The following is a 27,867-nucleotide window of genomic DNA, read 5'->3' on the forward strand; positions in this document are numbered from 1 at the left end:
GTAAAACCTAAGGCAGGGACCTGAAAAAGATTTAAGGGTTACAGTTCATATAGACTTTGTGTGTGTGTGTGTGTGTGTGTGTAAGCATGCATGGGTGTGTGTGCACACTAGCCAGAACTGGATGCACATTATTATTAAGGAGGGTTCCTTTTCTTAATCTCAGGAGGGCAGAGTGATTTCTTACTGGGAAGGCATACTAATCTTAATTCTGGCACACCAACTCTGAAGTACTTCAAGCATACTGATGGATTCCAGCCTTCCAGCCACCCGATTTCCAGTGCCTGACTCCTCACACCCGTGATACTTTCTATTCTACTATGGCTGAGAGCTTTTTATTTTTCTTTTATTTTCTACCAGTTTCTTAGCTATGTTCATTTAGCACAGTTGTCTTCCTGCATTAAAATGGGAACCCATGGAGATCAGTAGAAATCCTTGATTACTTCTGTAATGATTCCTTAAAAATCCTGGTACATACTGTTAGGTTTCAGTACTGGGGCACATGGTTGAGGTTACTATTAAATACATCAAAGCAGACTCTGGCTGCCAAGTCTCCCTGCATCCCTTCAGTCCCTACAAGTTGTTACTGCTCTTCTCTGTATAATCCAACCATTTTGGTTACCTGCTTTCTTTGCAACTTTGGGCCTTGTGGCTGCTGTACCTGACACCCCCCCCCCACACACACACAGACACACACACTTCTCATGGCACAGTTTAGTCTGGTCATGTTTCCTCTGGGCTCTCCCAGCTATCTCTGCCTTTGGTGATGCTCTCCCATATATCTTTAATAAATTTTCTCCTCCACCATTCCTAGGAGCATCCATTTCCTTTCTTATTTCTATATTTTTTCCATTCACATACTAACACCAAACAGTTGATATTAATTTCTATAGCTTTTAGGGATGTGAACAAAGGATTTTTTTTTTTTTTTTTTTTGGCCTGAGGTGCTATATACTTGGGTAAGGTTTAGAGACTAACACTAACTCTTTTTCTAACTTAAGCCCTGATTCAACACATACAGTATCTTAAAAATAGCCCTTACTTTAATTTTCAGGTTAGTTTTGTGATTATGAAATGTGATTATAAGTGTACTTTTATGGTCATTTCTAATTGTTCAATTTTAGTTTTGTGAATATTAGATCTCATACACAATGCTCATAAAATACAATAAAAATATTTTTATTTCTTTTGTCTAAAAATCCTTTAAAATATATTCAACACAGACATTTTTTCTTACTCTTGCATAAATTTTAGCCAAGCCATCCCCATAACTTTTTATATATTTCTAAACAATACCATTTTGTGATCATATTTCCAATGAAATAATTTGGAACCCTGCAATATCATAAAAACATAAATCACCAATTCCTGGATATGTGTAGGAGTTGAGATTTACCCACTTCTTATCCTCAGGTTTGTTCTAGGCAAGCCAGAAATAGCTAAAGAAATAGAGTTGATTTCTTTTCCCCTCTGATTCCTAGCTAGTTCTAGTGGTGCTTCTGGAGTGGAACACAGAAAACAGAAACAGGGCCCAAATGTTCTCACATTTCAACTGCTGGTCCTGGATTTATAACAGCTATGGGATTTTTTGAAGCTTGCTATCTTTTTTTCTAATCTGTGAGATGTTGGTAAAACCTTCAAGTCCTCTTATTTAACTCTTATTGGCCCCTTTAGAATGAGAACATGAACATGAATATAAACATGAACACGAACAGACAGGAACTAGAGTGTTTTCTATATGACTTGTATATTTCTCATGGGATTCAGATACAGTTACAAGCCTACTTATCCTACAAAAACTTAACCTTTGGATTCCATAATGTACTATTGCTGAGTGATCAAACAGCCCAATCGCGTGAGAAACAGATGGCATCTCATAAAAATTTGCAGGAATGAGTGTGTTATTGTGCTACTGGATCACCCAGTGCACAGGAAATAGTCATTATTTTTCCAATAAGACTACTCTATAAACTCCTGCTTGACTGAAGTAAAAAAAGAACTTTCTCCAGAAGTACTGGGTGGACAGCTGGTGGCAGTTGGTTTAGAGGGGATAGGTGGACACACAACTTTTTCAAAGCCAGCTCCACATTGCAAGGTATTGTCACATGTCTCTAACCCCAGAACTCAAGAGGACTAAAGGCTGAAGGCCAGCATAGACTACAAAGGGAAATCCTGATCCAACCTGTCAAGAACCACCCAACAGATATCTCCACAACGTCTCTGCCTTTCATCATGTCTCTCTATTGCAAGCATGTGAAGCACTTAAATGAAGTAGAAAGAGTAGCTCGCTTAATGTAACACTTTTTTTGATTTTGGTATTTTATTTATTTAGAGGCTCATCTGAGATGTATCATGTTGAAACTTAACGGTTATTTTTAAATTCATAATGCTGCTATATTTCTATTAAGTCTCTGCAAGCTTATTGTGAATGGGAGTTTGTACACAGATGTATTTGAAACTAAGTGCATACATATGTGTCAACAAAGAGAATTGCAAGTCCTACATGCTTGTTACGATGATGCTCTAACTAATGGTATTCTTGACTGATGTTTCCTCTTCAATATCACTCACTTTGAAAGAGGTTCAATACATTTAAATATTTGTTACTCCACATTATTTACTTTTTCAGAAAATGTAATGGCTCATCCTGTTTCCTGACAAATTGTCTAATCTCTTTAGGATCCTAACGTGCGCCTTCCCCCCACCCTGTGAGAATTAAGCATAAAATACTCTTGATGTTTCCCTGGAAGACTGCAAAAATGACCCAGATAACTTGGAATGTCATGGAAGTAAGAATAGGAAGCACCCACTGTTAACATACAATTTCTGCACTTCTTGGCAGTGAGGGAAGCCTGGGAAGTATTTCTTACTCCACCTGCTCCAGAGAGAACAACAGCGCAGCGTCATAAATGGATATGAGTTTCAGAAAGAACACTGCACAGAGGCCCAAGCTCTGAGCTGCAGTAAATAGTTGCTGTTAGTGCTATTTATAACAAACTCCAACTACATTTTAAAAGGATTCTTTAGTAAAAATAATCACCTCTGTGGAGTTTACCATGAGAAAGCTGAATTAAATATCCAAGCTCCTCGAGTCTCAAAAAACAACTTAGCCAGTCTCTTTCCAAAATATGACAACAGTCTCCAGCTCACTCAGGAGGGGCTTGCCTCCCTTTGACTAGTGGTTTGTCTTGACTTTTCATTATGTTTACCCTGTCTTACATGTTATTTCTGCGCCTGACTCGTGGCAGAAAGAACACTTTGGTCACAAACTCTGGACTTTCTAATTTTAGAGCAAGAGATGTAGGAGGTAATTTCATTAGTCCCTGGCGTCCTGATACTCTTCACACCTTTTGTTCCAGTAACCTCACTTCAGAAGGCTTTAAAGACCAGCTCACAACCCCATTGATTTGACTTTAAGTGGGGAGAAGACATTGGGAATATTTCTGGCTGTTTCCTGGGTGACTAGATTTGTAACAAAGCTTTAGGACCAGTGCATTAACCTGGTCATAATTTGAGTCCAGAAATGGACATTCGGGAGTCTTCCTATCAGTGGCTAATGTTTTGATCTATGCCTGGGTGTGACCCAATAAGACACTGACATGTTAATAATATTTTATTTTTATTACAAGTTTATGTCTCTGTAAGTGTCATACTTTCAGGAAATAGACCCATTCATTAAGATAACTTTATGTTCAGTTGTAAAATGTGAGTTTTTCTCCCTTAATTGAACACAGGCACACAGATTTCTCAGCACTATTGAGAGAGTCAGTCATGAGCTTTGAAGAATGTAAAACCAGGGTTTTCTCTCACACTAAATTAGTCATGTGAGAAAGTGGATGTGCTTGTCTCGGTGTTTCTATATTTTTCCAGCTAAGTTACCTGCTGTAAGTTTAGACGCTGTGTTAGAACTTAATGAGTCACTGGATGCCGTTTATTGTCTGTATTCCATTTGTGTGATTATTTTTTTCTGTGATTCTCACAGCCTGAGTTAGGTGAAATAGAATAGACAAGAGGCAGTGGGGACTTAAAAGCTCTGTAGTTTGTTGAACTGTTTTTATTTAATGACGTCATTGTGGGAGATACTATCTCAGCCAATGGTGTAGTTTTACAAACGACTAAACTTTTGCTATAAGAGCATACTCTACATCGATAATTCTTGTGTGATGGTTGGGTGAAAAAATATGCTACTTTTAAACAGCCCAAAAGAAACATGCCCAGGCAAAATTACTTTTTATATTTAGAATTCTGGTCCAGGCTGGCAACATGCAGTGCAATCTTCTTTCCTAAAGCTGGGTGGATGCAATAGCTGTGCTCCCCAGTCATGCACTGAATCTTCAGAGTAAATGAACAACTCATACTTAATGTGTTACACTGCTAAGCTTTGGTGATATGTATATGTTGGTTGTTGAACAAATTAGAATACTTAAAAACACTTAGTAAATACTTCATAAACACTTAATAACACTTAGAATTTAGTAAATGTTGTTAATATTATTGTGATGGTTATTGATTGAAAAAATGGATGAGACTTAAACATGAGGAATGAGGGTATGATTGTCAGGGATTTTCTTAAAATGGATCAAATCACAAAATTAAACTTCCTTCCAAATTGCTATACAGGTCAAATTCAAGAGGATCTCAGTCCTTTCTGATGAGGACAGTTTTCTTCAATACTATTTGGAATTTCTCCATGACTTCACCTTCTCAATAGATGATGACATCGTTTTGAAAGTAGATCTTGATTTAGTTCTTAAGACTGAAATCTAGAAGAAATAGATACCTTTCTGTATAGTCTCTTCTGAAAAACTATCAAGGAATAAATTCTGGATGGAGAGAGAGAGAGAGAGAGAGAGAGAGAGAGAGAGAGAGAGAGAGAGAGAGAGAGAGAGAGAGAGGGAGAGAGAGAGAGAGAGAGAGAGATAGAGAGAACAGTTTATGGGATATACGTAGGAACAACACTTTTACTCCCTTTTATTCACTTACAAAGAGAGCAGTGTTGAAGACTGCAAATAGTTGATCTTCTATAGAATGTTGTCATGCTTCCAAATTCATCTCTTGGCACACATTTGATGAGCTGGATCTACAGATTGCTCTCAGTTTAGCTATTTGGTAATTGTAGGAAGTAGCGAATGAAATGGGAGCTTTCCTATGTCTTAGAGGAGAGAGCACCTGTTCCCACTGCTAAGTGGCTTTTCTCTGGATTTGTAAATCGAAATGTACTTCAAGGCTCAACACAGGAAAATGTGGTCCTTACCTTTCTATTTCTTGATTTGTTTGAGGTTCCTACAACCCAGTTAAGCTCCAAGAAGTTTATGGGAGAAACAACAAGATACATAAGAGTCCTCGGGAGACCAGAATCTCCCAGGTGCTTATAAAATTTAAATTCTATTAGCTATCACCAATTATTTTAAATTTAAATGCAACAGATCTTTCAAACCTCAGTGTGGTCTAATAATAATTATAGTTTCTGAAAGGCGGCATCTGAAGAGAGCAGACTTGTAGGAGACCTGAAAGCAGGTGGCAGCCAAAAAGCATAGTTCTTTAGGTTCCCATGTTTTGTCTACGAGATTCGGGTGTGATCTGCCAAAGAGACTTCCATCATGAGTTTAATGTGTACACTCACAGCAGTGCTATTGCTGGGACATTTGAGTTGAAATAAAAATTAGATTACTTTGCCACTGCTCGAAGCCTAAAGGGGTCCAATCATCACCTTGTTAAGCATAATTTAGCCGTGACTTTATGCAGATGGGTTTGTACTACAATCTAAGTCAAATAAAGAAGTCAACTTCCTTAAAAGGACAGAACCATTACTGTGTCTATAAATTACTTAAACTCCTGGGTCTATAGTGCAATCTTTAATGAAGAATAATTGTAGGTATTAAATTCAGTATTGTATGTGGCCAAAGTTATAAATACGTCTATAATAATAGCATTTTGTTTGCATATTTCTCTAGAAAAATTCTCACTCCCTGCAAGTATTTTTTTTTTTTGTTTTGTTTTCTAAATTTGACTTCAGCATAAGATGGATCCCAGCAATTTGCTGCTTGAATGAAACCTGTCTTTTTATAATCTGACAGGAGGTGAGTTCAGCAAGAAGTCTCATTATAGATCAGGTCACAGTTTCAAGCCACACAAAACAGGACTCTTCCCTGACTTGCTTTAAGTCAAAGGAATTCATTTTAATGAATTGAAGCCACTTTCAGTTGACTTTTATGATCCTATTTTACAGCAATTAAGATAAGTGTATTTCTTTACAATGACATGGAGCTACTGTCATAAGCCACACTAGCCGCTTTGGAAGAGTACACTAGCTGCATTCTTAGAGAGGCTGTTACATGTCTGGCCAGTTCTGACACTGCCTTTCAAATCGCTCAGCCTGGAAGTTAGGGGAAAGATGAAAGGATGAAAATGTTGTATTGAGTAACAGAAGACGCTCTATGAGGTGGATCTGAGAAATGACCCATCAGTACAAGGGAAAGGGCACAGGGCAAGAAACAAACATCCGAAGGCAGGTAGACTCAGCTATTTGACCCACTATAGTAGAGGCTTCGGCTTAAAAAATAGAATATGTAATTATTTGTAGCAGTAAAAGGGGGTATTTTTTCAGTATGCAGGAAATTGTGTTCAATTAATTCTTTTACTTAAATCCTAGAAAGACTCCTAGATTGATTGAAAAGATGTGTGTAAATATTCAAGCAACATAGTGTACAGGATAAGGATGGTATGACTACACTGTCCTACATATGGTTTTCATGTGGAAAACATTAAAAGAAGCTATGAGGACAGAGGTTTGACAGTTTTGAAATCACTATTTACTTTTTATATGTGAAAACAGAAGAAATTAAGAAAAACATAAAATGCCAAAATGCTGGGCATGAAATGACCCCACAGCGGTTGGTAAGAATTACACAATCGGCTTATGACACAAACACCACAGCCAAGCAGTGGATGGGGCCTGGAGACTCTTATGAAAGAATAGGAGGAAGGACTGCAGCCCCAATAGGCACGGGAACTGCTCAGGAAGACCAACAGAGTCAACCAACTTGGAACCTTAGAACTCTCAGAGTCTGAACCACCATCCAAAGAACATACACGGGATGGGCATAGACCTCCCTACATATACAGAGCAGATGGGTAGCTTGGTCTTCATGTGAGTCCCAAACTACTGGAGTGGAGGCTATCCCAAGAGCTGTTGCCTGTACATGGGATATGTTCTTCTGGATGGACTGCCTTGTCTGCCCTTAATGGTAGAGAAAGTGTTTAGCCTAGCAGAGACTTGAAGTGTCAGGGCAGGGGATACCCACAGGGGCTCACTCTTTCAAAGGAGGAGAGGGGTGGGGGAAGGATTGAAGGATTGGGAGGGACAGTGGGCAGGATGTAAAGTGAACAAGTCAATAACAATATTGAGAAGGAAAGGGAGACAGAGAGAGAGAAGGAGACTCATAGTTTGAAGAAAGAAAAACATTTGCTTATTTGATGCAAATACGCGAGTTACACATAATGTGTGCACTCACGGTTTTCCATTTCCTAGACTATGGCCCCTCAGTACTGATTTCTGGGCCGTAGGAACTGGATGTGTGTACAAGAATGATTTTTAGCATCTCAGCACAGGCAATGCGTTGCTGGGATGAGGAGGTCTGTCCTGAAGTCCCAGCCCTGCAAGCAGCAGAAAGCCATTTCTCTGTTCTGGAAACTGGGCTATGCTTCTGTTTTATCTTTTTTGTAAGGTTTGCTGTTTTTATTAAAGTTGATTTGTTTCATGCGCATGTGTTGTGGCACTCTCGAGGGAGGACAGAGGTGACTTAGGACACTTCTCTCTTTCTACCAAGCAAACCCAAGCAGTCCACTCAGGTTACCTTTAAGGGCGGTACTTACTGAGCTGTGGACCATCCTCCTCTCACTCTCGACAAGTTTTGATGCTACATCAGGTAGAGAAACACAGACTGAGATTTGCCCCTCAGTTTTAATCAAAGCTGTAAATGTATTTGTTTTCCCATTTTTACGTGTTAAGACATTTCTTTTAATATTGGCCAGTGCTTGGTCTCAGATCCCAGCCTTGTGGCCATGGACTTATTGGGGAATCCCGGTTTTGCCAGGGCTTTCTATAGCTACTACTGTAAGTGCCGAAGTTAAATAAAGATATAAAAAATAAATATATTTTAAAAAATGTTAAATAATGGTGTATATGTATATGTATTTCAGTTTCAATAAAAATATTCATTGCATTTGTTTATTTAAATTTACTTACATTTATTTGCATTTATTCATTTAACAATGAAAATAAAATGATATAATAATATAAAATAATATATAGCATACCTTTTTAAAACTATCTGGTTGTGTAAATTTATTTGTAACCTTAAAATAACCATACATAGTTATTTTGAATTAAGCTTGGAAGATAACAGGAATAAACACTAAATATTGGTAACATTTTTTCAGGATACAGGTTATGAATATATATATTTTTATTTCCTAAGTTTTTGCCAAAAAGTAGGTAGGCTTGCTTTGACTTAGAAATCATCTTGAGGAATAAATGTATGTAGTAGTTTAAGAATATCCAATTCCAGGCTGAAGAGATGGCTCAGTGGTTAAGAGCACTGACTACTCTTCCAGTTGTCATGGGTTCAAATCCTAACAATGACATGGTAGCTCACGACCATCCCTCTTCTGGTGTGTCTGGAGACAGCTACTTATATATAATAAATAAATAAATGAAGAATGCAAATATTTTTTAAAAGAATATCCAATCCCAAGGTATTTTATATTTGTTTTTTTAGGCAACATAGAACCTTAAAAAAATAAATCTTTATTTAGGGTCACAATTGCTAACCCTCAGCAAATTTATCAAAACATAATTTCAAATGAAATGTGGGGTTTATTTTGGTTTTTGTTTTTGTTTTTTTGGCTTATAAGTTAGAGAGGGGAGGGAAGTCTTCTGTGGATAGTGCCCCACAAGGAGATGCTAAAAAGTCTGTGCCTGGTCATAAAGCCTATCTAGCTGATCGAAGGTGCGGAGAACTGTAAGAGCCTGGGGGACTGGAACCAACATCTTTTTTTTTTTTTTTCTTTTAACTTTATTTTAAAAAACAAAGATAAAAATTTTTAAACATTTTTGCATAAATGTATACAAATACATTTTTGTCAGTGCTTGGCTTTTTTTTTTTATTTTTAAGGTTTGATACTCTGCATTAAGGTCTTACTAGTTACAATGAGCAAAAAGTACATGTAAAACAGGATGTAACCTGGAATTAGTCAACATTTTCTTTGTGTGTAAGGATTGAGCATAATGTTTTGTTTTTTTTTGTTTGTTTGTTTTTTGTTTTCTTTTTTTCTTGAACTTCACACAGTCTGTGAGTTGTTTCTGGGGCAGTCCAAGCCTCTGGGGTTAGCATCCCACTATCAATGACTGCATATTATGTCTGTTCTTTTGTGACTGGGTTACCTCACTCAGGATGAAATATTACACATCACATGACCTTACATCAAATAGCATGTGACCTTAGCCTCTGTTTAGTATTCTGCTTTAAGAAGTTGAAATTCTTTGCTGTCAATACTGTAAGTCTTTCCTAGTTTTTCTTGATTAAGTATTGACCTTGTCCTGCTAGGCCACTTATTTTATAATTGTCTATTATTCGTTTTAATATGTTTAATCTAGATTTTATTTACCGAAACTCTTTGTGGAAGAAGCTGGAAATAGAATAGATAAGGCCAAGAATGACACAGTGCATAGTTCTGTGTGGCTCTCAGCCTCAGTTGCTTGTTTATGTTTTGTTTTGTGTGTGGCTTTTCTGTTTCTTTCTTTAATTTTGTTGTTTGGTGTTTTTGTTTTTGTTACTGTGTTTGTGTTGTATTTTTAGATTCTGGAAGTAAAAATTATTGGTCACTGTAAGGAGACATAGAAATGAAGTGTGTGTACATGAAATGATACAGGCTACACATACACAAAAGAAGCAAGCATGTCAAAACCTATAATACTTACAGGACATCTACACCCCCTTCTAGACAGACTGCCAGATAGCCAGCAATAGTTACAGTGTCTCTCAGATCATCATATTGGCAGTGAGAGGCAGCAGGGCAAAGGAAACAACCATCTTAGGTCTCATCATCCATCACTGTCAAGAAAGCATGCTTCAGGCCACACAGCATGTTGGTGGCCTCCACCGCTACCCTTGATATTCTGGATGGCCAACATTGCAGCTAGTAACAGCTTCAAATATCCATGATTCAGACTAGGCAAGATCTCTGCAGCGCACTTCTTACCATCCCATTGATACTAGTTTTCTCATTAGTGTGATCAACTCAAGAAGCAACTCAAGAGTTATGGTCCATGCTGGAGGGGAAAGCAAAATGACAGGAATGTGACACATCTTGTTCATATCTGAATAAAACAGGAATCACAGAAAACATTGTGCGGGGATGTAGATCTAGCCTGTAACCTTCAGGGGGAAGCCCCGGCAACACATTTTAGCTAGATATGCCCAATCTTCTAAAGGTTTCAAAGCCTCACACACAATGCCCCCAGTTGAAGACAAACCTCTAAGTCTGCGGAGGTATTTCACACGCCAACCAGAATGTTACACAGTATTGGAAGAAGAAGATTCCAAAGACAGTTCTTGCTCACCTTACCAGGAATGAGGCAGAAAGATTTCAGCTGGTCTCCAGGTAGAGACAGCAAGAGGATCTCTGAGATAGCTAAACTTGTGTTTATAACCAGCCACTGAGATGTAAGAACATTGGTTTCCTGTTCTCATCCTTTAGTGGTTAACAGAGGCCATGACATGCAGTAGTTAGACACTTGAGGATGAGTATTGGTAGAGATGCATTCTGCTTTTCCTATTTCTCACTTAGATTTGCTTGCATTATCTTATGGTGATGTTATACAGGAGTTGCAGCTTTTTGACTTTTAACAAAAAAGGACCTGTACAATCCTTTCTGTGCTATTTGAAAATATTCTATATTGGAATATTTTGTTTTTAACATATAGGTGGTTATGCTTTTTACAATCTATACATAATAAATTGCATTAGTACCTTTCATAGACATTATATGAAAACTTTAAAAAAAGTTATTTACAACATGAAGAAAAAAAAAATCTTGTTTCCAAAGTAAAATTGATTTTGTAAGAAGCTTTGGATTTATACTTTATCAATATACTAGTTGAAACTGTGTGTTATGAATGACAACTTAATTCTAAAGTAAGAATTCATGTATATAAAGAATAAATATGTTTAATAGTAGGACACTATCATATCTAACATATTTTTGTATATTTGTAAGGTATTATCTAGCATTTATCTCTTTCTCTATCTCTGTCTCTAACTCTATCTCTTTCTCTATCTCTATCTTTATTTCTAACTATATGATTCCACACAAAGCATCAAGTCACCAGAATTGGTCCCATTTGAGAATAATCTCACAGCTAATGTACTGCTACATATATGCATCCATTACAAAGCACCAACCCACGAGAATTTCTGCTCATCAATAAAAGGAGAGAACTACAACTATTAGCGTCATAAGGTCAACAAGCTTTAGTTTTTAAAATTCTCTTGTCATTCATTTAACAGTGTTAATGGGAGAACAAATATACTCAGTTTAAAACACATAACTCATTCCAGTTCAGTCTCCTTTGCTGTAATAAAATACTGTATCCAAAAGAAATGTGAAAGGGCTTAATTCCTCATATACCTCCAAGTCATAGTCCATTACAGAGAAAATTCAAGGCAGGATGTCAAGGGAAGAACTTGGAACAAGAATTATGCTAGAATGATGGCTTACTTTCTTGCTCCCCATCCCCTCAGGCCTATGCTTATCTGTTTGATACAGCCAAGGACTACCTGCCCAAGGATGATGTCTCCCACAATGCTGATCCCAAGGCCACCACGCATGCTCCCAGGCCAATTTGACCAGGGTAATTCTCCAGTCAATGCTTTCCTGTCATATTCCTCTAGGCTGTGTCAAGTCGACAGTGAAAGCTGGGGCATATCTCCAAAATTCTTCTATAGTTTGGATCTGAAATGTTCCCCCAAATATACAAGTGTTAAAGGGGTTCCCCCACCTTGGATTGATTCTATTACGAGGTGAAAAGATAAGCCTGCCAAGAATATGGCTTCATTAGATCCCTGGGGCAAGCCTGAAGAAGAGATGTAGAACACCACTGTCCCCCCACTGCTCCTTCCCTTTCCCGTACCCAGGAAGCTGATAGGTTCCATTTTACCTTACATTCATATCAGGATCACCTGCCTTATTCTCGATTAAAAGAGATAGGATCAGACAACTCTAAATGTCAGCCAAAATAATTTTTCTATTTTTGTAAGTTTATTATCTGGGTTATCGGGTTAGAGCAGTGGAAAACTGACTAATGGCAAACCTTCAGTATTAAATAGACTCTTCAAAGAACTGAAGAAAAAACCTGAAATTTCAGTTGACTGGAGATATACACATTTGAAGGGGGAGGGGTTATTCTAAATTCTATTAGGACTTAGAATAAGAGTAAATAAAATATAGCTATAGAGCCTCATTGTGAGATTTTTACACCCACATTTCTGTGAAATGTGGGGACAGGCCGGACTGAACATCTTCATCATCACCCTTCTCTGCTAAACCATGTCCTGCTAATCAAACACTTTTCACAAAGATTCAGTCACTTTCACAGTCTTGAATATTGGATTTATTTCTGCCACTTATGTTTACAAATTCCCTTAGGAAAATATCATTCTCAAGTCTTCAGTTTACACATGTGAAGTATGTCCTTGATGAGAGCTAATGTTTGTATTTAACCGAAGGGACTTCAAAATTCAGACTTCCATGCTTTAAAAAAGTTTATATTCCTCTGCTTTCTTCTTCAGTGGCCCGGAATATGAGTTAACGAGAGATTAATGTTTCTCCATGTTGCTGCCTGATTGTGATGATTTTACACGTTGTAGAAAGACCAGTTATCATTACTTGATAATCTAGTGATACCTAAATCCCTTTAAAGTTCAGAATCTTACTTCTGCAAGGTGTCCGTAATTGATCATTAATTCTGATTGCCAAATTGATTGGATCTGTAATCAAGGAAGAGAAATGGCTAATGGTTGGTCTGCCGCAGCATGTCTAGGAAAGGACTGAGGGAAGAGAGAACTGTCCTGGAAAGGCCTCACCCTCTGACAATGGACCAGTTAGGAAAGGCAGTGCCCCTGGCTCGATGGCTTTGCTTTGTGCTGATGAGTGTCACTCTCTGCTAATGCTCTCTCAGTGGCTAATGTGAGAAGCCAGCTTCTTAGGCCCTTCAAGATCTTGATCCCAGTGACTGTCCAAGAATATTCTAGCTCCAATGGCAGCCTTAGCATTTTCTCAGTCTCCCCAGCATGCAAATGACCATTGCTGATCACTCAGCCCTTAAGAGTATAAGTCAACCAGTCAAAACCCCCTTTAAAACACATTTTCACTCCTGACTTTTTAGTTTATATGAAGGACTATATTATATATCCCTTCTATGAGTTCTGTTATTTGTAGAACTGTGATGAATACACAGTTGTTAAAAAACATATCAACTATTTTTCTTTTCCATGTAGTCTCTCACAATTATTCTCGTTTATTCATAGAATATTAGTTGATCAACTGTTTATAATCTAGGAATGTAACTGAGACCTGCTTTGAGTGTAAGAAGAAACTAGGCAAGCATGTACTTGACCCTTCTCCTTTGAACCTTTTCTCTCATTCTTGAGGTTTTGTCTTTCCTGGGATTATGGCCTTAAGTGCAAGGAGTCTGAACATCACTTCTGAGACTTGAGCCAGTGCCAGCTTCTTCCAGTAGACTGCAGTGATGGACATTTCCTACCACCCCATTCTATAAAAGCACATTCTGGAGAGAACAATGAAGTCGATGAGTGAGCCCATGCACAGGCTGCAGTAGTCAGTTACAGTGAGAATGGTCAGTCCTAGGTTTAGATGATTTGCACAGCTATAGCTCTCAAAGCTCAGAGCAGGTTGTCATGTGCTATAGACCCATGTGACAGGCTGAGTCACTCTGCCTTTCAGATTGCTCCACCAGACACCAAGGGAGTCTCATATAAGCCATACTCTTTCCCTTTCATACCACGTAGTGCCCAATATCTATCTGCTTCTGCTCCTTATGTTTGCCATTAGATACATTAAAATACTACTCATATCAATTAATTTTAACCAAAAGTTCTTTAATCCTTCTGCAAGTTTCTTTTATAACACAGTTTTCTTAAGTACTTTAGTAAGTGGCATAGATGGTTTAGCAAACTAGCATTGTTTCAGCATATGACCTTTGATCAACTAAAATTTTTAGTTTTCTGTTTTCCATCTAAATGTCTATTACAAAATATCAGTGAGGTTTTATCATAGGCATTTTATTTTCTTACTAGTAGAGACAAGTTTGGCCTTTATCTCTGTCCAATTTATATTATCTTGGTTGTCTTGTGATAACAGTGATGAATGTCTCTGCTATACTGTGTTACTGCTCTATCATGGAGTACAGGCTTTCATGAGAGAAATACTTTTTAAAACTGCGATCTGCAATCAATTATAACATAGCTTTTACTGAAAGCACACATTCCTTACATGGAGGTAATAATTTGATAACATTTGACTTTTTTGTATTGTATATATACTTTCTAGCAATAAAAAAATAGAGACTATCTTGTTTGTTTTTCCTGCTAAAGTACGAAATAATGTGGAGAATTGGAAAATAACAAATAGTACACTTTTCTTACACAATGAAAGAAATAGAATTCACAAAGCATCATGAAGAATAATGACAGACCACAAATACCTATTGTACTAACATTTGCTAACACACATATTTTTTGGTAAATGCTTAATGTTCATAGAATTTGTAATTGATAGTAAGGATGGTTTTTCTGTTGACTTCCTAGAAATTTAATTTTCTTCTGTGTAGCATCACAATGGTTCTAAAATTAGAACTATGTACATTATAGTAATTAAGATGCTTTCTAAATGCTATGCTACCCTTTATGTTACTGATTGAGACCAATCAGTACAGTACAGGTTTTATTTCCTTACTAGAGGCCTTCCTCCAACACAGTGTAGTTTCATCTTATTGAAGGACACCTGTCTCACTGCCACTATTACAGAATCCTTGGCTCTTAATGATCTAATTGCCACAACCAGGCTTGGCAGATTAAAAAAAACCTTTGTTAGCTGCTTGGCTCCATTTTAGGTTTAATGTGATGTCTGCTATTGACACAGCTAAAGAGTTAAATTAGCTTGTTTGGGGGCAAGCTTTGTTGTACATTTCTCAGTAACCAGAAAGGGTTTCCTCTACTTTTTACAAGTTATTGGATTTCATTGGAAAAGCTTCAATCCCTTGTGCCTTGCCTAATATTCATATTTCTTGTTTATTCCAGGGGTTTCAAAAGTAACCATTCTGTCAAAGCCAGATGTTCAAAGATGTCTTAGTTCCAACCAAAATGTATGCAACAAACAAACATGAATTGCGGCACCTACACATTATGCTAAGCTACTCTTAAGACATAAGAGTCAAAGGAGTATCAGGATATTTTGTTCCTATGTTTGTTCTGTCAGGACACACAGTAAACATAACTCCTATACAAACTCCATTACTAGTTTTTGTATTTGTTACATAAATACAGTAAAACTGTAGCTATAATTAGATTAGGAGAGGTATTCTGCACCATCAATAAAAAGAAACTGCAAAGACATTCACTTTTGCATAATTGTGTGAGGGAGAAGGTACAGCCAAGTGGGACACTATTTATTCAGCTTTGTCCTTTTGACAAACTAAAGGTTTCCTGGGAAAGTAATTAATCTCTCCAAACTCCTTACTTCATATATGTTGTTTGGAGTGTACATATGTGATATAACCTGATGATGTTACATGAATTTATCTGTTTGGTCTTTAATTTTGGATTCCCCTCAAATGGTAGGGGTAAAGAAAAAACATTCCCTATTAAGAGAAATTTGACATATTTCTATATTTTAAACATAGATCAATCTCATTAGAAAATAAAATTCAAAGTACAGTAAAAATTGTATAATAAATTTTTCCAATACTTTACGAAAAGAAAATGAATTATGTTTAGGAAACAGAAACTGCTGAAATCACCAAATAGCAAAAAAGGTAAAATTATTCTATAGTTTTCCAAAAAGTCATTTAGAATGAGAACTCATGCCTGCATTACAAATGCTGTGTTTTCTCCTAAAAATAATTGCACACTTCCCAATTTTCTTTGCAAGGGAAATTATACATTAATACAATGTGTTCTCCATAACAGGGATGAGTAAAACAATTTTCCATAAACCTGAACAAAAATTGTCTCCTGCTTAATGGAAGTGTACTTATTCAAATCGTGTCATTGCTCCGAATGACTACAATCAGCTGCTCTGAAATGTCTGAGCCTGGGACTGAATGATTACTCATCTCAGTCCAGGATACGAATCATCTCAACCTTGAAAGAGGAAAAGGAAGAAATTCCCCCAGCAAAGCATTTCCAATACATTTCCATTTAAAGCACAAAACTGCTTTTATTCATGTACTCCAGGGTATTACAACCTTCTGGTGCTTCTTACTGAATAATGCTGCAGAAGTGTCTGAGAGATGAGAGCCTTTCTCATCAGGAGGATCCAGTCACTTACCTCTGATGATTAGCTTCAGATAGATGCCTTCATTTCATTAATTACACATTTCAGAGCACAGTCCACACTAAGCCAATTTGTTTGTGGAATTATGCTAAAATAGGATTCACTTCTCACTCTTGATTATTAAAAGCAAACTTCAGAGATGCTATTTTGCTATGACAATAAAATGTAGTAATCATGTAATAGCATATTTACTGAATTCTAAAATTCAAACTTACTGCCAAAGAACAGAGCCCTTCATTGAGTTTGAATCAGTATGATTGATAAAGTACTACCAATTGTGTTATCTCATTTTGGAAGTAGCTCTAAATAATACCAGATTCCAGTACAGTTGGTAAGCTTATTTATATAATGCATAGACAGTTATATGGTGACTTGCCTATAAGATACACAGGTTCAACTAGAGCATAAATGTTAGGGTACTAACCAACAACTATCTGATGAGATTTTCGATCTACTGTGTGAGCTGCAACCTGTTCCTGGCACTGTCCAAGTAGGCAAGACCCTGAGACTATATACTATCTAATCAGTGTTCCTAGGGGAAAGTCAGGTATGACAGTTCTGCTAAAGGAATGTAACAATAGAGTGACTTAGCAACAGTCTGCTGTACTCATAATCAGTATCTGACTCAACCATACAAAGACTCAGAGCTTGACATTGTGCAGGGAATGAGCGATCGTGGAATACTAGGTCCTAAATGAGTTGTCTTCATCAAATCCCTTTCCTTGGAGGCTCAGGCAAGTCTGCCAAAAGACACCAGGAAATAAGGTCTTCTTGAAACAATAGGACTGACACAGATATGAACTAACAGAAACTGTGGCAGCATGCATTGAGCTTGCAGGGTCTGCGCATAATGGAATTCCAGTGCTCAGAGGGGGAGTAGACATCCCTGACCCAGAAGTTGTCTTCTGTTGGTAACTGCTCTCATTTTCCTCAATGGAGTCTTATTGGGTACACATATGACACTTAACTACCAGCCCCATGCCAAGCAGTGGACAAACAACACAAAACAAACTCAGTGGTGGTGTTTTCTCACAAAGCTTTGGCTGGCCATTTTTTTTTTCCCAGAGAGATCTTTGCTTAAACATTATGGTTTTGCTTTTGTGAGTTTTCTCTGTGTGAAAATGTGTACCTCTCACCTTCTGTATGCACTTCTTTTGTCTTTGCTCTTTTTTTTTTCCTGTTTGTTTTGATCTTTTCTGGTTTATTTTGTCTTGTTATTCTGGATTCCTGTTTATATTCCAGTGAGAGGGAGGAAGGGAGAGAGTAGAAACAAAGGTATAAATTTGAGTGAGTTGGAAAGTGGATCTGGAAGAAACTGGGTGAGGAAGAACCATAATCAGCATATATTGCATGAAAAAAAGTCTATTTTCAATAAAAAGTAAATTAAAAAAGAAAAAAAATGTTACAATTATTGTGAACATGCTGATGAAGTAAAAAAATAACAGTTTTCACAATGATATTTTTGGCCTTAGTAGATAAGGGTGTCTACAGATACATGGCAGAAGGAACAGTGGAATTCAGAGCGCAGATCAGCATCAGCAAACTAGGGGGCAGAATTCTAGATAATATATACGCGAGATCTTAATATAGAGACTTTGTTTCAGGATAAATGCACCTTGAATTTATCATCTTGAAAACTGGCTTTTGGAATTGTTTGGAGTTTGTCCAAAAATAAACAAATAAATAAACTGATGTGTGCTCACACACGTTAAATACATATACACACAATAATTTAAAAAAAACAAAATTAAGAATACAATTGTCATACTGTAATGCCATCTTCAACTTTTAACTTCTAGAATATTATTGGATAGAACTGCATATTGTTAAAGTACCAAATTTTTGCTTCTTGTGGTGCACTACATAGTCTAGTGGTGTGGATACTATCTGGGTATCAATAAAATGACCTCTGGGCCCACTCAGAAACTGGATCTTAAAATTATCTACAAATGTAAGGTGGTATTTGAGTGAAAAATCATATACTGTTTCTGATAATTTTTTTAACTTCAAATAACCTTTGGTTAGCATTTTCTTCCTTCAACAAACACCCCTCACACATTAAAGATGCCATACCTGACTACAGAATCACTGTGACACTAGAGGTTAGAAATGCTACTTCTTGTCCCCAGCTGGAAGTCAGTGCTCCTATCCGTGCTCTAGGCAGTACATCTATGTGCCTTTCAAAGGCATGAGTAAAGAGGAAACTGTGGGTGGATGTTAAGGTGATATATGATTGGACAGTGGGGAGGTAAGGAGAGAAAAAGCTTGGAAAATGGAAGAGGAGAAGAGAAAGAACAAATCAAGATGGAGCTGGAGAAGGAGGATCTAGATCCAGGTGGACTTAATTGGTGATCGGTAGATATGAATATTTTTAAGACTTTCTATAGGTTTTCTTTTTTATCTCATATAGAAGGGCAGTTTGTATCTTTGTCCATTGGATGTAATCATATTGTATAAAGGGCTTGCAGATTGAGAATTTAATGTATAACCTGCTTAATAAGCTACTGGGTTTCGGAGTCATGTTTGTGCCAGGCAGTGGAGGAACAGAACACACCGGGGTGGTCGTATCTACCCTACCCGGGACAGAAGCAACAGGACAGACAGAGCAAACCGCCTGGGAAGGGAACCTCATGGAGAGTGTGGCTTGCGGACCTCTGGACAGAGCCTATGAGCTTGACTGCACATGAGACCACAGGGGCTGATCAAAGGTTAAGCCATCATTCGAATATTTAACTGCAACATGAAACTTCACATTTCAAAACTACTCACCATTGCGTAAATAGAATTTGCTCTGGTTAATTTGGGGTATGGGTTTAAAATCTCAAGGGAATATATCTGTGTTTATAAACTTTGTACTTCTGAATGTCCTCTCCTTAGGAACAGTGTTATAATGACAGATACAATGTCAGGTCATAGTCATGAAGGGAAATCCTCCAGGCTTTTTGGAAATGCAAGCTACATTCTAAGTGCATAGTTCTATTGTGTATACAATAGCCTGTAGGTAGCATCATACATGTAATAAGAGCATACTGCCCATTCCAGTATAAATCTAACAATCTTATTCTGTGGAGGAACAACAATATGGATTGCTTGTTCCTACTGTAATATATTATCATTTCTGAAGAAAGAAGCTAATGATAGAAATTATTAAAGGAAAAGGAATATACATTTAATCTACCCCTAAGTCTAAAAAAGCTAGTCTTCCTCACTTAATCTTAAATCATCTTTATCTTAATTAAGATTCAAGTTTTGATGGTATCATGTTAACTACAGTGCATCAGATATACTGGTTCAAACAAACGATAATGTTATTAAAGGGGGCGGGCGGGCAGAGAGAAATCAGTAAGGGCTGCAGCCAAAACCACGACTACCTTGCTTTATTGTTAGTACAGATTTACTATTACTTTGAGTGCCAGATGCCACTCTTATCCCAAACAAATGGTTCTCAGAGCTCTACTGGTAAATTGTCAGGTTCTCTGCCCAGGACTGCACAAAGTTTGTACTTGTTATCACTGTACATAATGCAGTCCTGCAAAAGGTTAATGTATAATCCCCTCAAACAAACCAGATGAGACTGAGAAAATAAAGGAAGATATTCACTCAAATACCTGATCGGACTGCAGAGCAATTCAGAGGGTGGGGATGGTAGGACGAAGTCTGAAGACCTTAGGGAAAGCATTACAGGTTAGCTCTGGAATTCAGTTCTTCACAGTGGAATGGAGGGAGGTAGCATTGGCAAATGGAACCAAAAATATTCAGATAAACAAAAGCTGCAGGAGAATTCCTTCTCTAAGGAAATCTGTATTGAGTTTTTATGAATTTTATCCTGAATAGTCTTTCCTTTTCACATAACTCAATATAAACTCGGATTTAGGTTGCTTTATGCAATGTTACTGCTGCAACTATTTTCGCCAAATTCCTGGGTTGAGAGGAAGCATCAGGAACAGCATCCTGGCTGCAGGGTTAACAGAAAACCTTGATGGCTTCAAAAACAAACACTGAGTTTCACTTCAACTTTTCTCAAGGACACATGGCACACATTGAATATACTATTGTCTGAGCTAAACACCTTACTTCCATGAAAAACAGTATTTAGAAGACACAAAATAGGAAAGCTCTTTGCTTCAGTTAGCGACGGTGAGAATTCATCTTTTTCACAGACCCACCGAGCTCAGGGGAATGAAGTCTTCATTCACATAATGCCAACACAGCACAGACTGATTCAACATTTAGGGTTGCGAATTTATGGTCAAAGCCTCACAGACACACTCTGCCTGGTTCATGAAATCTGACAGGATCCCTGCTGGAGGCGATATGTATGTGAGCATCATAGACATTCAGCTCTTGACTGCACAAGAAACCCTGACAACTTGACAGCTCTCAGTCAGAACGCCATTTACCCTCTTGGAGAAGTGGATGAAGTAGCAGAGACCGGAGGTTTACAGACACCGAGTACAGCGCCACTCTAGTTACTTGGGTGGTAAGGCTTTCTTTGCATCTCTGAAATCATTATTGCTTGCCCCAATGTTTGCATGAAGGAACTGCTCCACATATGAGCTAAGCTTTCTGTCCCCAATTAATCAATTCACTGTGATCCTAAAATAATGTAGATTTAGCATTTATTCAGTAAATTGTTTATGAAATTTGTGATTTAATGAAAAAAGTGATCTCTATAAACAAACATGTTGGGCTACCAAATGGTGCTCATGATTGTATGTACAAGCAAGTGCACACACGTGCACCTATATGTAGACACACATACATTAAGAAAATATACAAAGTTTTAAAATAGAAGTAATAAAATATATCAAAACCAGAAATGTTTAAATATTTTTTTAAATAAGGAGAAAAAATATTTTGACTCACGAACTCTTCTATTGTAATCTTACTCTTCCACACAAAAATATACACACATGAACAATAGTCAAGAAATATATGTAAGAACACTGTAACCACCTTATTGTGAAAATGGTGTAATCAATTGTGGCATATTTATATAACAGAAAAAGTTCAATACCATAAATTAATATATTTCTACTATATGCCAAAGCAAGAATGAATCAGGCAATCAAGGGAGAACTTTTGAATCTGGAATGAAAATATATAAGACTGGGTAAAAGGCTGAACATTGGCAAATGCTGCTTTCTTAGGTAATAAAGAAATAACCCAATGGTCACATTTGATTTGGAGTACAGTATCAGACTTGAAACTGAGGAAGTACATTAGCGTTTTTCCCGTACCTGCTTTTAGTTTTGAAGCCTATCCAGAACCAGTTACCTCAACTTAGCCAACATCAGACACTCAGACCTTTAGAACGACCAACTCTGTAGCAAAACTCACCTTTAGTTTTCACCTAAAAATGTTGAAACATGGCAAGTTCAAAGTACAGAAAAGTCATTTATCCAAAGATTTTTATAACTCTCCTTGAGAGAGTTAGAGTCATAGTATTCTGTCAAACATCCTTTATTGGTACTTAGCTGCCTCATTACGTGATCTGCAGAACATACCAAGGATCATTTCCTGTAAAGCATAATCTCCTGGCTACAGGCCACACACCAAATTCTGCTGTAAGGTCACTTTCTTTAGCTCACTTTCAGCACGACTGTACGAAACCTACTCAAACACCTATTCTGATTTCATACACCTCACAAACTAAAAATCAAACAGCTGTACTTTGTCAAAATATTTAATTTAGTATTTCATAAAAGCATTAATACAATGACTGAAAGGTGATACAATTTCCCTTGGCAAACACTATGTTATTTCTCTTCAGTTAAATTATTCTAAGGTATGAATCTAATTAATTGTTCCATGCACTTCTGATGTATCTTAGAGTTCTCTAAACGCCCAACTGTCTGTCTAAGGAGTGCCCTCCCTTCCTTATTCCTGTGCACATTCTCTTTAAGAACACATGCATTTTAATGATACTGCGATCACACACTGCAGAGAGAAATGAATTACAGAAGCACATCGGTATAGAGAAAAAACATTATAAAAAGTCTAGGCTTACCTTACGGACACCCCTGCCAAGTTCTTCTCCATAGTTGGTTCCAAGGATTTCAAAGTGGACATTGGGGTTACCTCCATTTTCTGCAAATTCTAGATCTCCAGTCAGTCCATTAACTCCGCCCTAGATGAGGGAATAGACATGTTAAAAAGTCCAGACAAACCAAACAATTAATAATAAAGGATAAAAGAAGTTAAAAGCACTCTGATTCCATTCATAAAATTTCAAAGAATATGCTTACTAATGGGGAGCTAATTTTAGTAGATGCACAGTACACCCAGAAGTTCTAGTAAAAGTCACCTCACAAGTGGATTAATTAAATCTCATCTACTTGCTCTGAGAAATAATTTAGGCCTTAAGAGCCAATGACTACCCAAAATGTGGCTGGGTTAGAGCTGAGACTCAGCTCCACAGTGATGTTGTGGCCACCATGGTTTGTGAGGCACAGGGGCATGTCACCAGAGTACAGCAGCATTTCTGAAACTCACTGAAGCTATTGGGGACACAAGTCCAGTTAAATTTAATACAAAAATGATACCTCTGTATACTAAGGCATGTGCCTTCTATTGTAAATCTAAATTTTAAGATGTACCACATAAATTTTTTTGTAGTTCATTTTTTCCTGTGAATATATTTTCTAAGCAGTAACAATAATTTAGTATGTTGTTTCCAGCAGATCAAAAATGATTTTAAATTATTTCATAAGAAATATGGCTTTAGCCTGATTTATAAATAAAACAATGTATGTATAACTATAAATATACCACAAAAATATATTGCATTTCATTAATATGTACACCTTTATGTTTTTACATAATAGTTAAGAAAATTCATTTAGTAAATATGATAGATTATATATTTATATAAACAAAGGTAAATTGGGCCAGACAATGTTCTCCACTGTCTTTGCTGGCACTGAGACTCTGGGAATTTCCAGACTCCATTGTTCCTTCATCCTGACAGAGGTTCTTCTTGCACACAGATGGCCACGTGGGTCATCCTACTCCTTACTGTTCTTTCTCACTTTGATCTATCGACCTTCATCTTCCTTAGGATTTTAAACTCACTGCAATGTTTACAACCACTTCAGCATTACAGTATGCTCTGGGTAGAATTTTGGCTCTGTAATGACATTTATTTTGATTATGAATAATCTCAAGTTTGTGAACTGCTCCAGTTATCACCTCTGCAGTGTTGATGCCAAGACATGTAACACTTGTCATAACCTGTAATGCCATTTTTGTCTTTCTTGGCTGGGTTTATGCTGTCTGCTCCATCTTATACTTCGTCTCTGCTTTCCAGGCACTCACAGAACACCTACTTCATAAAAGACACCCAGGTAACTACTGTCCACTTAGTGTTTCTAATCGTTATTATGAATTTCTTTTTTCTTTCTTTGTTTCTCACACATTTGCCTTCATTATAAACAGCAGGTGGGGGCGCCTAGCAGTGGTAAAAGCTGCCTGCTGTCTACTGTTGGGGACTCATAAATAGATGCTAACCCCAAGCAGGAAGAAGAATTCAAAGCTCATAAAGACTGACGCCACCTAGGAGAAGAAGAGCTCTTTGTAAATATCACATGTGTACTTAGTGGAAGTGACCTTGTAAACAAAGAACCAGGCAGTGAAGAATGTCCTAGTGGCTACAAGTACCAGACAGGGGTGGGAATCCAGCCAGGTTCTCTGGGCTAGCATACCTACTCACAGCCCTGAGCTCCATCTTTTCCCTCACAGAATAAGCCGCACTGGTTCACCAATACAAACACATTGGCAGGAGCAAGTGCTCCTTATTACAAAGTTCATTAATCAGTCTATTTTATTTTTACAGCAGAATAATTATCGGAACAAGTTTTTCATCATTTCTTTCTTGATTCAGACAGGAATTAAAATGATCTGGTCATATCATAGATGAATCTGTTGAATTTTTATCTGTGATCTTTTCATGAGTTAGCAGTGGCAAGCAGAGGACTTCAGCAGTGGCCTAGAAACTAACCAACTAGCTTAACTTCCGTCTCAATGCCTATGTGTTTTAAATGGACAACAAAGCAGTTACAGAAATCGTATTATTTCTGCTGCTTCCTATGTCAAGAGCTTAGCTACAATTATTTGCACTATTATGGCCAAATGTTTTCTCAGCCCTTATTTCTAATCCTTCTGATTCTTAGATCCTTCTAATTCTATAAAATGCAGTTTATGACTTTGCCTCCTTGTCGGATCAGGTTTGTAAGACACAGTTGATTTATATGACTCTGTGTGTGCATGGATGTGATGCCTGTGTGCTTCTGTACATGTATGTAATGGTGAGAAGTAGATGTGAAGAGGTCTTGGAGATAAGATTTGTGGATCCAACATGAGAAGAAAGGGCCTGAGCAACTGTGTGGCACACTCCACCCCCTTCGTAGCTTGTCTGTGCTCCTTGCTTTCTTCTATCTTTACATAGAGAATACATCCAATTGGTACAGTTCAATTTCGTACCACACTTGGGGCCAGTATTAGCATGACAAAACATCCAATATCCCTTACCATTTTAAATGAAGAATAGAGTTGATTTCATTTTCACTAGTATCTCCAAGTCAAAGATGCATGTATGCATATAGCAGACATGATTATATGTAAGTTCCAAATACTGTAATTCTAAAGATTTTCTAGTTAAAGAAACTTATGCATATTTATTTATTCATCGGGACAAGGGACATGCCACATTGCATGATCGAAGAGCAAAGGATAGCTTGCAGGAGTTAGCTCTCCTCTTCTGCTATGTGAATTCCAGAGATAGAACTCAGGTGATCATGCTAGCAGGTGAGGCACTCAGACATCTCACTGGTCTAGACAGTTTCTGTGCAAGAGTGAAGGCGCATAGTTTTCACACCAGCACCAGGGATTCAAAGGTAGGCAGAACTTTGTGGGTTGGAGGCCAGCATGATCTGCATAGGGAGTTCCGGTCCAACCATGGCTGCATCATGAGTCTGTCTCAGGAACAAGCACAGAAAGCTTTTATTCTCATCCTACCTGAAAACATCTCCTCACAACATGAGAACTGTCTTACTTCTAGAAAGAGGGAAGGGATTGCACGTTCGTATGATTATTCTATGGAAAATTCTAACCCCAGAAAGGTTTAAACATCCAATCACTCTTTTATTTTCTTAGTCTTCCCAGTTGGTAGAGTATGGCTGTGAAGGATCAGGTCCTCCTCTGCAGGAAGCAGCTTCCTCTGTTGGACTTAATGCACTTACAGAAGACAAGCATAAAAGCCATAAATCAGAGGACTTGCGCTTAGTTTGCTGTGGCCTACCTTGCTCACCTTTTTGACTTTGTAATTTATCCCTTTCCTTCTCTATCATTAATGAGCTTCTGACAAGCATAATCAGAGGATTCTGCCCTCAGGAAGTTGTCTAGGATGCTCAAGAGGTCAACACTATAAGCAAATAAGCCCTTTAAACAACATTCTTTGTTATCTCAGCCAGATTTAACCCAATTTTTTTTGTTGTTGTTTGTTTTAAGAGTCCAGTGCTTTTGAGTTGTTTTAACATCTATCTTCTGATTAACCTTGAAAGTAGAATTTGGCAAAAATATTCTAGCTGGATTTGATGAATGGTCATTACCTTTTTGTATGCATGGTGGTATTTATAAATTTTTTGGTGATACAGAAGATCCTAAATAATATAAGCTAATGGATCATAGATAAAGAAAACAGCAACCTAGCATCCTATATGTCTTTTACCCTGACTCTCAGAACTGCTGCTCAAGGATCTTAAAAATACTGAGTATGTTATTTTGGATTTTATTCTACACACATAATCTAGAAATATCATGGGTAACAAATAGAGAAAAAAGAAAGAAAAGGAAAAGTTAAAAGTGGAAGAATCAAAGCTTGAAAAACATTTATTACTAAATTTGAATAACAAATTAAATAATAAATTTCTAAATAGAACAAAGCATCTTGTTCCCCTGTGGCTGCAAAAATATTGGAGAAAAAGACATTAAAAAATGATTTCTCATATGCAGCAGAATGAAGCATCCTGTTTTTGCATCCATTATGGGTGCCTCTGTCTTTTTTTTCTTTTTTTATTGAAAAGATTTATTTTAAGAAACAAAGATAAATGCACATTTTTGCATAGAAGTATACAAATACATTTTAAGGTTGTAATTAAGTATTTGTGGGTACATATACATACACATATGTATATATGTAACACAATTATAGGAGAAGAGGTAATTAGTTTGAGGGGATAGGAGAGAAACTGGGAGGGGTTGTAGAAAGGAAAGGTGGATGTGATACATTTCTATTTTAATTAAAATATATTCTTTTTTTTCCTTGAAATTTGCACAGTATGTGAGTTGTTTCTGGGGTGTTCAGAGCTTTCTGGAGTTAGTATCCCATTATCAGTGACTGCATATTTTGTCTGTTCTTTTCTGACTGGGTTATCTCACTCAGGATGATATTCTCTAGATGCATCCATTTTCTTAAGAATTTTGTTAAATCATAGTTGTTGTAGCTGAGTGGTACTCCATTGTGTAAATGTACCACAATTTTTGTATCCATTCATCTACTGAAGGACATCTGGGTTCTTTCCAGCTTCTGGCTATTATAAATAGAGTTGCAATGAACATTGTGTTTCATGTATCTTTGTTGTAAGTTAGAGCGTCTCTGGGGTAAATGCCCAAAAGTGGAATAACTGGGTCTTCAGGTAGTACTATGTCCATTTTTCTGAGGAACTGCCAGACTGATTTCCAGAGTGGTTGTATCAGTTTACAACCCCACCAACAGTGGAGAAGTGTTCCTCTTTCTTCACATCCTCGCCAGCATTTGTTGTCATCTGAGTTTTGGATCTTGGCCAATCTGACTGGTGTGAGGTAGAATCTCAGGGTAGTTTTGATTTGCATTTCCCTGATGGCTAAGGATGTTGAGCACTTCCTTAGATGTTTCTCAGCCATTCGATATTCCTCAATTGAGAACTTTATGTTTAAGTCTGTACCCCATTTTCTAATAGGGTTGTTTGATTCTCTGGTGTCTAGCTTTTTGAGTTCTTTGTATACTTTGGATATTAGGCCTCTATCTGATGTGGGATTAGTAAATATCTTTTCCCACTCTGTTTTGTTTTCTTGACAGTGTCTTTAGCCTGACAGAAACTTTGCAATCTCATTAAGTCCCATTTGTCAATCTTTGACCTTAGAGCTGGAGCCATTGGTGTTCTATTCAGGAAATTTTCTCCTGTGCCTATGAGTTCT

General features: G+C 37.3%; 1 protein-coding gene across 3 annotated transcripts in view; it reads right to left on the reverse strand.

Moving 5' to 3' along the window:
• The window catches only part of GRID2 (glutamate ionotropic receptor delta type subunit 2), a gene marked incomplete at both ends in the record, with an annotated part of 1,350,985 nt that overhangs the window by 510,480 nt on the left and 812,638 nt on the right, over positions 1-27,867 (reverse strand). For all 3 annotated transcript variants that reach the window (XM_080932483.1, XM_080932484.1, XM_080932482.1), the window contains one exon: positions 22,643-22,762. In XM_080932483.1, coding sequence (XP_080788609.1) covers positions 22,643-22,762 — 120 coding nt within the window. The remainder of the gene's footprint in view (positions 1-22,642; positions 22,763-27,867) is intronic.

This window comes from Micromys minutus (assembly GCF_963924665.1).
Source record: "Micromys minutus genome assembly, chromosome: 18".
NCBI classification, from domain to species: domain Eukaryota; kingdom Metazoa; phylum Chordata; class Mammalia; order Rodentia; family Muridae; genus Micromys; species Micromys minutus.